Source organism: Lolium rigidum, chromosome 3, assembly GCF_022539505.1.
Source record: "Lolium rigidum isolate FL_2022 chromosome 3, APGP_CSIRO_Lrig_0.1, whole genome shotgun sequence".
Taxonomy (NCBI): domain Eukaryota; kingdom Viridiplantae; phylum Streptophyta; class Magnoliopsida; order Poales; family Poaceae; genus Lolium; species Lolium rigidum.
This window is the reverse complement of record NC_061510.1, coordinates 40,820,032-40,834,527: the sequence shown is the minus strand read 5'-3', so window position 1 is coordinate 40,834,527 and position 14,496 is coordinate 40,820,032. Positions and strand designations below refer to the sequence as shown.

Sequence of the window (14,496 nt, the reverse complement as noted above, 5' to 3'; positions counted from 1 at the left end):
ACTATAACCACTATAGAATAGAACAGAGGAAGTATATATTAATATTGGGGAGATACCAGTTACACCAAACCGCCTCTGCAATAACGCATTGCTCTACTGGCATTACAGATGAAAAGAGTCTAAAACCCTAGCTCACCAGAGTTCAAACCTCATGTTTGACATTTGTGTGTCTCATAAAGCCGGAATATTCATTCGGTGGGAGGCGACGTTTCCGTCGACAGCAAGGTGCCTATGGTGACTTCCTCAATTTCAAGATCCAACCTTCCGGCTCAGTCTTTTGGATGTGCTTGGAGGGGTAGGGTGTGCGTGTGTGCGTTCATAGGGGTGAATGTATGCGCGTGTATGTGGCCGTCTGTGTTTGCACTATGTTTCTAAAAAAGAATTACAAAAAGAAAATCCCGCTACAGTGATTCATTTCTTGAAACAACAACGCTAACACCACCAAAACAAAAGTAGAAGTCCAGCTTCACCATAAATGACGCCTTTAAGAATAAACAGTGCACAAACGTTGTCATTACCCGATCATAGATCTTAGGTTTCCACCGTGGAAAAAGTTACCACTCTCAAAAACAATGCATTTAACAAGGACATTGCCAGATAGACACAATCAGTTAAGGGTAAACCTTGGATTTTCACCCTAAAAGATAATACTATGAACTTCTCATGTGCAGTCGCCCCCCACTTGCATGACGCTGCTTCAAGTCACGAAATACCAAGCCAATTCCACATCACCACCAAGACCAGACCACCATTGCTAGTCCTCGGATCTCAGTTTTTATGACATTCTTCGTAGCACCATCGAACAAAAACGTGCTCCATGATATTAATAGCCATCAAAGCTTCGAAGCGCTCACTCTGAAACCAAGCGAACATATATCCATGGGTGCGCACCACTAAAATCCACTCGATCTAGCAATCTTCAAGCATGATTCACACAGTGAAGTTAGCCGGCAGGGCCTTACGGAACACGACAATCCAGCCAGACTAATGGGAACATGCATCCGACAGATCTTTAACTTGGCGCGAGAAGAATCCGAGGACTGCCACCATTATTCATAGGACCAGCAGCCCCCACGCCGCCAGTCAACTACCAACTAGAGCGGAAGACGGGGAGAGGGCAGTCTAGCACGGACCGTCGGCGTGGCCAAAACCAACACCAGGAACAGCACATGCCTGACAAGGCCCAACCGGCCCAGATCGTGGTCCAAGGCCTAGATTTGATCTAGCGGGCCTAGAACTCCCACTGTGCGATCGAGCACGCGGCGCACCACCACCTCCTCGTCGCCCCTCCACTGGAGGCACACAGGCCCCGGCCAAGCCCGGCGGCGCCGCCCTTTTCCCTCCGCCAACGCCTACCATCCCTCGCGAAACGCGACCGAGAGGCACCTCCCCTGCCCACCGCCGATTCGGTCGGATGGGCGCCAACACTGCTTGCTTTGCCGAGATTGTTAATTAACGTTCACTCTGACAGATTTTGTTAGCCCTAAATTGATCTCTGATTTCTGAGGCCTGGTTTAGCTTGGACGCTCCTTAAATTGAATTTATTTACCCAAATATAATTTACCAAATTTTTCATGATTCAAAAGTTCAACCCAATCCATCTTTTATTTTCTTTTTTCCTTCCAGTACTAAGCAAAAGGATTGAAAAGGGTTAAATTTGGGCATGTCACAAAGAATTCTATTCCTCGTATAGCAATAATAAAAAAAAGGAAATAACAAAGCATATGGAAATAAACGATTAATTTCTATAAATAAACCTGTTCTGGAAGTTTCTCCTGAATTGATGCCGTGTTTGATGTCAAGAAGCACGGATCATTCAGAGGGACCTATCAGGCTGTCACTATATCACCAGCTCATAGAATCCTCCTCTTTGTGCACTTGCTGATAGTATCTATCGGTTATTGGTCGGTAGAAGCATATCTGAGAGTAGACAAGGTTGGAAAAATGGCAGGGGAACCGAATCCATCTACCCTCGTTTATAGAGAGAAACAAAATTCAGCACGAGCGGTAGACCACAGAGAATATGTGTGATTAGGCACACAAAATTCATCATATTAAGTGGATTATAAGTCTAGCTACCGTCTCTCTCCCAGCTTTGCTCAGCCAAAGGGGTCTGAAAAGCACCTCATACGTCCTGATGCATCCAAAGGAAATTACCTTTCTGTCTAGTTAAAATAGTAGCTGGGCAGACTTGAGCACATGCACTTTTTTGACAAATCTTATGAACAGGGTAGGTTAATTAGTAGAAGTCTCTTTATTAGCCTACCTAACATACCTTAAGTTGCTACCTCCTGGTTTCTTGCAGGTCTGTCGCTGTAAACATTTTGGTGACAGCAACACGTACAAAACTCTCCAAACTGGTAGATTTGGTATAATTAAACATGCAAGGTTAAACAGGGCAGTAGTAAACATCGATACAAATTCTTGCTCATTTGAGATTCGACTACCTTTTGGGTGGTGACAAACTGACATGTGGAACAAATCTCTGACAGGAAATGCTCCAAAGTACCTGCTGGTTGCGGCCGGTGGTGCTTGGCATAATGACATTGTCCTACAACCACGGAAACAAGTACATGCGTGTGATTATTGTCTGACAAAACCAGGTGCTTTCCTCTTAAGCGCGATCTGAAGGTGAGAAGTCAACTCGTTAGTGCAGCTTTGACCTAGGTGATAAGCTGATACGCGTCTAACTATCACGGTGCATAGTGCCCTCTTTAATGATATGATACGATCGATCTGCAGCGATCACACTCGCGTGCGTATCGCATTCAGGTAGTCGCTTACAAACTAAGCTAAGTTGAGCTAAATCACCTGATCTGAAATATCTCAAATCACGCTGTCTAGAGAAACTTTAAGCATATATTCTGCGCATTCTAAAATGCAATACGTCTTATCTACATAGTGGCGAAAGACACATCTTCAGAAATGTGACGAAAGAAACGAACATAAACGTACGATCAGATATATGAACAAACGTATGCATCGCATCGTGCCCCTCTTTATACTGCTATAGAATGGCCACTGAGTCGATTATGAGTTTGCAGATAAGCTTAGTGCAATATTGACCCACTGATCGATAACTCTTTCTCGATGTAGGGCTGATACGATGATAAGCATCTAATCCATTTAACGCAATAGCATATGTATATATCCGCGCGCGGTGATGTGATCTCTGTCACTTTTGCATATGACACTTATGTGGCTTACAAAATAAGCTAAGTTAGATTAAATAGTATAACCTTCAATATTGGAGCTTTTGTATTTTCTAAAACAAATCAAGTATTCCTCCGTCTCATGAAACATGTTAAAGATTTGTCAAAGTTCAGATGTATCTACATACTATTTAGTATCTAGATACATTTAAATTTAGGCAAACCTTCGACTTATTTCATAGGACGGAGGGAGTGCATATATAATGTAAACCATAGGATCGTGAGCGGTGCTGCCAGCCTCACACTCCACCCCCTCTCTCCACTCCAAAGGGTTCTTTTTGTTGAAATATATGCCTAACCCTTTTCATGAGTTTGAATTCTTTTTGGTAGCGTTAGCTAGTGTATCAATTCAATATGGTATGAGAGCCAAGAGCTCCTAAGTTTAAGACCCCGAACAACAGAATATTAACTAAAATAGTTGCAACCTTTCATCCATCTCACTTCTAAAGGTTAAGAGGATATTGCTCCTAAGTTTGAACTTGTTGTATTGGCTAGTACATCAATTCAATACGTCTTTCATCGCTAGCGTCGGACAATGTTGACGGACAGAGCCTGTGTGGCCAACGGCAGCAATGAGTATCTATTTTCTTTTCCTTTATTCGAGTCGGTTTCAGCCGGAAAAGTACTCGACTGCTTATGAAAACTAGGGTCGTATGAACAATGATTCGATCCTCTCTTTGTCCCTTGACTCCCCCTTATATAGGAGGCGGAGCCGAGGGTTTCGTATTACACAAGTTTACAGATTCCGGGAGACTCTTTGAGTCCAACCCGTAAAGTTACAAATATCTTTATTCCTAATACAACTCTATCTTTCCTTATCAACTAATTGGGCTTCCGATCTTCATATTCTTCGACTTCATGGGCCTTCAGTAAACCCCGGGTACCATCTTCGGCAGGCCCATTGGAGATGCCTATGTCAGTGACATTTATTCTCTAGGCCAGTGGAGCAAAGGCTCTTCAACGGCGTGATGACAACTTTTTTTTTGTCAGTTTGTTAACTTAGAGCATCTCTAACACGCGTGTCATATTTCGGCGCTGTAAACGTTGCTGCGACTGCGTTGTAAAACTATGCCGCACGCTGCACAGTGTTTTCCTCCACCGGACGCCCTAAACTGTAGCGTGAGCACGGACGCAAAAAATGCTCCTCCACCGAGAGCTTCAAAATATAGCGCGCATCACCGGCGGAAAACAACAATCACACACGACTATGCATTCAACAAGACGGAGGCAACACCGCTAGGGTTTGGCGCATTCGGCAGCGCCACGATGGAGGCGACGGCTGCGGTAGGTGGAATGGAGTAGGGAGGGGTCGAAGGGGTGCCGGAGGACACGTCCATCGCCGGAATTGGACCGACGCCGCGTGGAGGCGAGGATTTGGCGGTGGGGCGGCGACGCGTGGGAGGGGGAGTTTCTTGGCGGGTTTTCTTCGCGCGGGGGGGGGAGGGGGGGAGATGCCACACACTGCAGCCGGATCCCAAAGTATAGCGCATAGGATAGTGCAAAACGTCCCGCACCCAAAAAAATTACACGCCGTGCGGTTTACATCGCCTGCTAGAGGAACATTTTTTGCCCCTGGCGCTGCATATCGGCGGTTAATGTAGTGTGTGGCTGATTTGGCACACCTGTTGAAGGTGCTCTTAGAATGTATGAATATGTGTTGTTGTTTATACTATGTCTTATTGTTTACAATTGTGTTGGCCTTTTATCGCATGGTGATGTTTATAAATTATGTATGTTGTTGTTTATGACTATATGTTGTGTTTATAAATTATGAACATATGCAATTATGTATGATTATGTGACGTTGTTTATAAATTATGTTGTTTATGACTATGTGTTGCACAAGTTGATGTGCTACAAACATCCTAGGGTCAGCGAAGAGCTCTCATCTCTCCATGACGCGGTCAAGGTGGTACGTCTACAAGTGTTGACCAGATCGACTCAGCAACATGTGTATCCTTCCCTCACGCATCCTCTTGCTTGACAACGTGCATGTTTCTTGATCGCCCACCCGCATATCTCATTTGTGTAAACTTAGTAAATGGTCATATTATTTTATAAAATTTACATGGATAAGTTTCAACTTGGTATGTATGTGCGTGTTTTTTTTCAAGATTTTACGAAAAACTTACATATGTATTTTATTTACTAGGATCTGTTAAGTATTTGCGCCGGAAGTTACAATCGGTATACCTGCTATCATCGAAAAAATAGTATACCCGGCCTAAAATGACCACCAGTTTCACAACTGACTATTGAGGAAACTAAGAAGGCTCTCGTCTGGAAATCCAAATTTGATCTAGGGTGTATTTGCTCCGGCTATTGGAACAAAACATTTTACAATGTCCAAAAAATCTGAACAAAATGTTCACCCGTACATGTCGGCATTCTATAAGCATATGCCAAGTTTCGTGGAAAATCAACAATTTTTATGTTCTGTGTAAAAAAGGATAAGTAAATATGCTAATGAATAGGTTTTTTTAGCACTTAAATTTGTCTTTTTTACATATGACACAGAAAATGTTGATTTGGAACAACTTTACAAGCACATAGAACATTAAGATGTACATGTGCCATTTTTGCAGATTTTTTTCAATATTTTATGCTCCTAGGAGCCAAACGCTGTGTGCTTCCTCTTCCCTTAACTAAAGGATGATTCTTTAGAAATAAGAAAAGACTATTTTTTCTCCATTATTTTCATGTGTCTTCCCTTATCAGCCCAATTAATTACCAAAACTAATTAGTTTTCATTAATTGATAAAAATGATAATAAAAAATAAAGCATTGTATTCCTAATATTTAGTGTCTTCTCTAAATAATGTGGACTATTAAGGAAGACGAGTGTTCTTTACCATTAGATTAGCCCCAATGAGAGTATCATAAGTAGTATCATGCATGCCATGTTGGCAAAAATCTGATGTGGCGCACCAATTAATGAGGTGAGAGATGAAAGTGGTATCATAATATGATACCGTATCATAGCACGTAAAACTAGAAAACTTAATAGCAAACACATCATGTACACAAATTTGCATTGAGATTCTACAAAACATTAAATATGATGATACTATGATACTATTTTATGATACTATGTATTGTGGGAGTACTATCAGAAACTAGTATCATGTGCATGATACAGATACTTCCCATTGTGACTAGTCTTAGAGCATCTCCAACAGACGCTCTATCCCGCGTTGTATCCAAAAAAAAGTGACTGGTTTAGCACGTGAGCGCAAAAGGATGCTCCAACAGGTGCTGCAACCGGCGTTGTAAAATACAGCTTAGGACAAAAGCGCTATGTCGTGCACTATATCTACAGCGCCGGAAAGAGCGCGCTGTATAAGTCGCGCGTAGAAACAACTACGGAATTTTACAGCTCCAAGGTTTAGAATTTCTGTTGGAGGTGAATATGCCCTCACGCGTAAAACATGGATGAAGTGTGCAGTAAAGTGATTTTACAGCGTCAAAATTTAGAGCGTCCGTTGGAGATGCTCTTATACATACCCTGAACCATGGGCCTGCGTGCAGATTCAGTTTTATTTTTCAGAAGATGCAGATTCGATCGGGGTATGTGTGGTTCGTGAGAAGTCAAGAAGGCAACTCCAAGTGCAGCGCAACTGTAGCCACTAATAGTGTTGTATTGTGATCCAAATTCATATACTAAAGGGAGGCTAACTTCTGACTACGCTACGCTTCGGCCCGGTACGGATCGTTGGCACCGCCTATATATACATCTTGTAAGCCGCCGGCTAGGGTTTATCAGATTATAAGATAACCCACGGCGTTTGTAAACACCTCCCGATATAGTGAAGTTTTCGTTGGCTGGCGCCGTGGTTTTTCCCCTTCTTTGTTGGAAGGGGTTTTCCACGTTAAATCTTGTGTCCCCTGTGTGTGTTCTTGTTTCGTTCTTCGTTATTTGCTTGTCGCTTTTATAACAAATAGGATTCTCCACATTCAGTGATAGACCAAATCTTTCTGCGAATTTCTAAAATGACAATTTACGCCGTACTTTACTTGGGCGTTGCCGTAGTAACAGAACAGGCCAGGATAATGGGATAGCAGCCACTGAAAGAGTGGGCGTGTAGCCTCAGAAGCCGACCACGTGTCTACGTACGCGCGTGACTATGCCTCTAATAAGCACTAGCTTAATCGCATTTCCCTGACGAGTGACGATCGACGACGACGGTGGCGTTTGCTAACTTGCTCGTGTCTCGAGTCTCGACCGGGAAGATACTTTGCCCAATCATTGCTGTAATTAGTTTTCTTTCCTGCTGGGGTAAGTACTGTACTACCTAGGAAAGTAGGAAAGAACACGTGCGGGATCAACCGCCGGCTCGCTCCATGGCATATGTTGCATTCCCATCTCCGAACCAGTACCGGTGACGTCATCGCACGGCACAATTGTTTACGTATTATCGATCTTAATTATGTGAGTGGCATACCTCTTCTGTCTAATTTGTCGGCAGCACAAGGTGGCGACGCACGCTGTCGATCTACATGTGCACACGTCAGACTGCACAACGACACACACGAGATGCCGAGCCAGAAAAGATGATTAGCAAGTTTAGGAACTAAAATGTCCGGTCGAGCGGCACCTGAACGAGATGGCACTCAAAATTGCATGCAGCTAGCTTAATTCATGCACATATACGGCATATTTAGCACATGCGCCGATCGATGCGTGCTTGTTTCGGCAAGATGCTGCCGTCGGCTAGGTTTAATTTGCCTGACTGATCGAGCAAAGGTTTTCGGGGTTTTCCGCAGCCGCGACAGGAGCCGAATTAACCCGGCCTGTACGTGCCGACCGCGTGCCGACGCCGACGCCGATCGTTCGACGGCGAACCCACCGAACGATCGTGCCTCGACGACCGCCGCGCCAACCCGCACGAGCATATAATCTTGATGTGGCAGCTCTGAAGCTTCCCGCACTCCCACTCCACGTCGGAACGCTCACGTGTCAGGTAGAGCTCCAGTGCGTACCTGCCAAGTGGGGCCTATCAGCTCACGGGCCCACATGCAGATGTTCATTTGCCCAGAACGCTAGGCCGACCGAGCCCACACCCGCATCAGACAGACAGCTAACCCGACCCGTGAAGGCTGTATATATACGCACCAGAGCAACACGGCCTGGAGTACAAACTCCGAACGGAGCGAGCCAGCAACACTCGCCCACACTAAGCTAAGCTCAGCTCAGCTAGCAACACGCGGCGGCCATGGGCGGCAGCGCGGCGGAGTCGGCGGCCGGGAAGAAGGACGCCAGCGGCGGGGAGAGGGCACACCTGCGGGTGCCGCTACCGCAGCCGCGCCCGTTCCTGGACACGTTCCGGGCCAACCTTAAGGAGACCTTCTTCCCGGACGACCCGTTCCGGGCCGTGGTGCGGGAGCGCGGCGCCGGGCGGCGCGCGGCGGCGGCGCTCCGGTACTTCTTCCCGCTCCTGGAGTGGGCGCCCGCCTACACGCTCGGCACCTTAAAGTCCGACCTCATCTCCGGCATCACCATTGCCAGCCTCGCCATCCCGCAGGGCATCAGCTACGCCAAGCTCGCCAACCTCCCGCCAATCCTAGGACTATGTACGTGATTATGCATCACCCTCAGTTCCTCACTCGCCATTGCCATGCCATCCATGCGTGACCCACTGTGTTTCTGTGTGACTGCAGACTCGAGCTTCGTGCCGCCGCTGGTGTACGCCATGATGGGGAGCTCCCGGGACCTGGCCGTGGGCACGGTGGCCGTCGCGTCGCTGCTCATCAGCTCCATGCTCGGCGCCGAGGTGTCCCCAACGGACAACCCCGCGCTCTACCTCCACCTCGCCTTCACCGCCACCTTCTTCGCCGGCGTCTTCCAGGCATCGTTAGGACTCCTCAGGTACGTACAAACTAAAATTCTCTCCCACTCCGTCAACATAATTATACTCTCTCGTGGCCTGGGTTAACCAAACCAACAAGAGTAGTCGGTGAGAAGGCAGAAAGCGCCGTTACCTTTTTAAACTTGTCAAAAGTTTGCGCCTAAACTAGCAATTAACCGCAGGTAACTGGCTCTGCTACGCCTAAATATGTGCAAAAGGCTAGCTAGGTAGCTACTGATTCAAGTCCAGCCTTCAGCAAGCTTGCTTTGAGACTTTGATTACGAGGTTTAGGTGCAACTGCTACGTAGTACTAATGAGATGTTTGAACGCGCGTGCAGGCTGGGTTTCATCGTGGACTTCCTGTCCCATGCGGCGATCGTGGGGTTCATGGGCGGCGCGGCCACGGTGGTGTGCCTGCAGCAGCTCAAGGGCATGCTCGGCCTCGAGCACTTCACCACCTCCACCGACCTCGTCTCCGTCATGCGCTCCGTCTTCTCCCAGACGCACCAGGTTCGTTTTCATCACATAAACACGCATGACATGGTAGGCATTGCACACATAGCAGTAGGCCGCATGTACATTTCCTTTTGCTGGTTCTAGATCGATTGAGAATTAAGTTAGTTTGTAACTCTCAATGACCATTTGATTAATTTACATCTTAATTCGTGCACACGAGAATTGTAAATAGGCGATTCGTAAAAAAAGAATTGTAAATAGGCATGCAATTGCACTTTTTTTTTCCGGCTATACATTAATTTCACAACTTGGACAACTAAGAATTAAGTTACTAGTTCTAGGTGGATCGAGAAATAGGCGTCCTATACATATGGCATAAAACTTTTAACATTTCTTCTTGCATGTTATGATCAAACATCAAAGTAGTAAAGAATTTTGTTGTGCCCTTATTATGCATAGAAAGTCGGCAGGAACTTATTAGGCCAAGAACGGATGGGCAATATGATGGCATGGTGCACACGCGTGTGATACTTTCCTGAGCCTCGTGGGCACAAGCTTAGCTATAGCCACTGTAGCTACGCCGGCAAAGGTTTACGTGCATGTCCGGGAAAGACAGGATAGGACACGACTCCACTTGCCTCTTTGGCCGGACATGTCTCTGTACTGCAACTAGATACTGTGAATGAATACATCTCTAATAAATTACAGATATCGGTCGGTCGGTCACGTGACAGGTTACTGACTGGTCTGATCGACTTAACCGCGACTAGATATCGTTCCTACCGATTTCACGCTTGTCTCGCCTAACATTTCCCGTGTTCCTGACGTGTTGGTTCGATGGATGTGCAGTGGCGATGGGAGAGCGTCGTGCTCGGCAGCGGCTTCCTCTTCTTCCTCATCATCACCCGCTACTTCGTAAGTCTCCTCAAATATTTTTCGCACTATATATATTCCATACCCTCTTTTTTATTATTGGCAATTTATTATTATGGTCTTTTTTGCTCTACAAAAATCCTGATTCGCTCCCAAGTGTTAGGAGTATATAAACATATTTAATCGACCGGCAGACGGCATGCAGCACAAAGTATCAAAATTAGAACATGTTAGTATTAGCTAGAATTACTAAGTGGCGCGAGAATCTCTGGTGAATGACGGTGCAATCATACTAAAATGGGTACATAAACCAGGACCACAAGAGAATCGATCCATCGATCCATCCTTCACCAATCATTGGGCCCTTTCTTGCCTCTCTAACTCCCATTACTGTAGTATGTTTATAATTGACCATGACGTAATACCCCACTTCGTACCAAGATCGTGACACCACAATCAAAAGCTACACACCTCGATCCGTGACACGGTGTTGTTTCGATGGTGATAATGGCGATGTACGAGAGAGGTTAACTCCATCTTGGATACGTCTTGTAATCCAAAAGATGCGCACTCCCTCAGATCTATAGTATTTGTCGCTGAAACGAGTGAATATGTACACTACAATATGTCTAGATACATAAAATTTAGCGACAAGTATTACGGATGAGAGGGGTACAACATCTGTGGTAGAAAGCAAAACAAAATTTTGTGATGATTGAAGTGAACATATAACCAAAGATGGTCCAGGATGCTGCTCCATAGACTGTATGTAGTCCAGTGGTTACATCAGTCACAGACCTGCTCGATGGAGGTGCAAGAAAGACAATTCGCCATGTGAGTTTTGGAGAGGTAGCTAGCTCCTACATGAGGATACGCTGGCTCGTGAACCCATTGGCGAGCTGGGACAAAGGAATCCATCCATTGGGAGCCTTTGGATAGCTTACACTACACATGCATATCTCATATCTGATGACTGATGCCATGATCTAATCTGCCTGTCATCTTCCTCCCCGTCGTCTCTGAATGTTCCGAGACTGCGACCTTTCCCACAAATTCAATTTGGCTATTTCATCTCTATATGTATGCATATGTACATGCGATGGACTTGGTACCTTTTTGCGTCTGAAAAGGAAAAACCTTTTTGTCTCTTCAAGATGGAGGAGCATAATCTTAGGGCTTGATTTGAGCCAGACAGGCGTCGGTTGCATCATGTCATTGTCTGTCACCACAACACGTACTTGACCTGCTGACTGGCTTGCTTGTTTTGCGCATGCATCAGTTTCTTGCTGATGGCGAAATGCATGCGTCGGACCATATATCATGGGCAGGGAAAAAGTTGGAGAATAATTGCAAAAGGCCAATGTCCACTAACCTCTTGTATTATGGTGTTAACTAATCCAAATTAGATGCGCGAGGAAGACGTCCTAGCTTGGATAAAATACTTGCATATAGTAGTAATTAGACGGTGTTCAGTTTGTCCTAATCGGAAATTGTTCTTGAAGAAGTTTGTATATTGGTGAATTATACAAAGACTTCTTTTGTCTCATACACTGCTGGAGTCAGCAGTTATAAACATGCACAAGAAAAAAATATGATCCAATCTGAATTCTGATCCAAGACTCCGAATATTGTTCTAGTAGTAGTTCTTTGTCTGAACTTTGACTTGAGCCACTGAGGCTCGTGATTTATTTCTGTCTGTTCTGAGTTCTTACACATATATCATGGGGAGGGGAAAAGTTGGGAGAATAATTGCAAAATTCCAATGTCCACTAACGTATTATGGTGTTAACTAATCGAAATTGGATGCGCTAGGAAACTGTCCTTGGATAGAATACCTCTTTTTAGGGAATTAAATAGAAAACTTACATATAGTAGTAGCCACTGTACAATTTGTCTCAATCAGAAATTGTTCTTGAAGACCTGCCAATGTATATTGGTTAATGAAGCCAAGTTTTGTGTCTTAATCCCGTTCTGTATTCTGATCAAAGTGCTATGAATGGTTGTCTAAATACTGTTCTAGTAGTATTTCTTTGTCTGAACTTTGGGGCTCTTGATCCAAGTGGAAACTAGAATTATCTCATTAACAGACCATCTCTGACTGTTCTAACACATGAGGTCGAGTTATTATACTACCGTACAAATGTTTGAAACGTTCAATGTTCATGTAATTAACCTCACTTCATTTTTAACAGAGCAAGAGGCAGCCAAGGTTATTCTGGATATCCGCTGCGGCGCCATTGACATCGGTCATCCTCGGAAGCCTCCTGGTGTACTTCACTAAAGCTGAAAACCATGGCATTCAAGTGGTGAGCACGAGCAGAAACCGATATATTTTGCCACATTTCTACCAGGAATTCAGGACAATTGAGGATCACCCACTGGACTGAATGACTGACTCCATTTTCACGGGAAAACATTGCAGATCGGTTACCTCAAGAAGGGCCTGAATCCACTCTCCGTCACAAACCTCGACTTCACGCCCCCATACATGATGCTCGCAGTCAAGACCGGGATCATCACCGGCGTCATCGCCCTCGCTGTAAGCCCAATCTGTCTCTGTAGTACTACTGTATGGAAGTTACACCGGCGAGACAGAATTACTCACACCGCCAGGGACACATTGCAGGAAGGGATCGCCGTGGGGAGGAGCTTTGCCATGTTCAAGAACTACCACATCGATGGCAACAAGGAGATGATCGCCATCGGGACGATGAACATCCTGGGGTCCTTCACCTCCTGCTACCTCACCACGGGACCCTTCTCCCGATCCGCCGTCAACTACAACGCCGGCTGCAAGACGGCCATGTCCAACGTGATCATGTCTCTGGCGGTGATGATCACGCTCCTCTTCCTCACGCCGCTCTTCCACTACACCCCGCTGGTGGTGCTCTCGGCAATCATCATGTCGGCGATGCTCGGGCTGATCGACTTCCCGGGCGCCGTGCACCTATGGCATGTCGACAAGGTGGACTTCTGCGTCTGCGCCGGGGCATACTTGGGCGTCGTCTTCGGCAGTGTGGAGATGGGATTGGTGGTGGCAGTGGCCATCTCGGTGCTGCGGGTGCTGCTGTTCGTGGCACGGCCAAGGACAACGGTGCTCGGCAACGTGCCGGACACCACCATGTACCGGAGAATGGACCAGTACACGACGGCACGGACGGTTCCCGGCGTGCTCGTGCTGCGGGTGGACTCCCCGATCTACTTCGCCAACTCCAGCTACCTCCGGGAGAGGATCTCACGGTGGATCGACGACGAAGAGGAGCGGACCGGCGCCAAGGGCGAGACCGGCGTGCAGTATGTCGTCCTAGACATGGGTGGTAAGTTGCAACTTCTTTTGCCTTGTGCTTAAACAATGCACATTTGATCATCCGAAGCATCATCTAAAATTGTCATGTTTTTTTCTCTCGGCAGCGGTCGGTGGCATCGACACTAGCGGAACAAGCATGCTGGATGAGCTCAAGAAGAACCTGGACAGGAGGGGAATTCAGGTCGTGTTGGCGAACCCGGGGACCGAGATCATGAAGAAGCTGGACAGCTCCAAGGTGCTGGAGCTCATCGGTCACGAGTGGATCTTCCCGACTGTAGGCGAGGCGGTGTCGGAGTGCGACTTCGTGCTGCACTCGCACAAGCCGGGCAATGCGGCGGCAGTTCACGAGAACATAGTCTGATTCGGTCAAAGCATTGAGTCTAACCTAAGCTGTCAACAGGCGAAGCCGAGTTCAGTATAAACATCTCGAGCTATTGTACTACATTGTGAATCGAATTCACATGAAAAATATCACCCTTTTTGGTGGGTGTTAAAGCAAAATCTAAGTCTCTGAAGCTGCAATGGAGTTGATAATCTGAACAGGTGATAGTGCGAGGCTAACCTTCTCAAACATTCATCTTGCATCTTGGATGGTTGCATGACAGAATGGGAAGTCCGCACACATCAGGTGTCAGGTGATTGACAAAACATCAACTGCTCAAAATATTCAGGAGCCATATATCAGAATACATCTGCAGATGAAAAAATAATAACAGACAAGTTAACACACTCAGAACCAACTCGGTGTTCTGGTCTCAGAGAAGCAATATGGAGTGCCAAACTCCAACATGAATGATCAAAG

General features: G+C 46.1%; 1 protein-coding gene across 1 annotated transcript; it reads left to right on the top strand.

The window, feature by feature from the left end:
• Window positions 1-8,425: 8,425 nt before the first annotated feature.
• LOC124701490 (sulfate transporter 3.1-like) lies at window positions 8,426-14,195 on the top strand. Its single transcript, XM_047233560.1, has 8 exons — window positions 8,426-8,783; window positions 8,871-9,078; window positions 9,397-9,568; window positions 10,364-10,429; window positions 12,580-12,693; window positions 12,810-12,926; window positions 13,014-13,704; window positions 13,799-14,195. The coding sequence occupies exons 1-8, from the start codon at window positions 8,426-8,428 to the stop codon at window positions 14,053-14,055; spliced, it is 1,983 nt and encodes a 660-aa protein (XP_047089516.1). The 3' UTR covers window positions 14,056-14,195.
• Window positions 14,196-14,496: the final 301 nt, after the last annotated feature.

Bases quoted from the DNA above. Each gene is read 5' to 3' on its own strand.
- LOC124701490 (XM_047233560.1), top strand. From the start codon at position 8,426: ATGGGCGGCAGCGCGGCGGAGTCGGCGGCCGGGAAGAAGGACGCCAGC. The intron at 9,079-9,396 runs GTACGTACAAAC...ACGCGCGTGCAG, and splicing joins GCATCGTTAGGACTCCTCAG to GCTGGGTTTCATCGTGGACT. The intron at 12,927-13,013 runs GTAAGCCCAATC...GACACATTGCAG, and splicing joins CCGGCGTCATCGCCCTCGCT to GAAGGGATCGCCGTGGGGAG.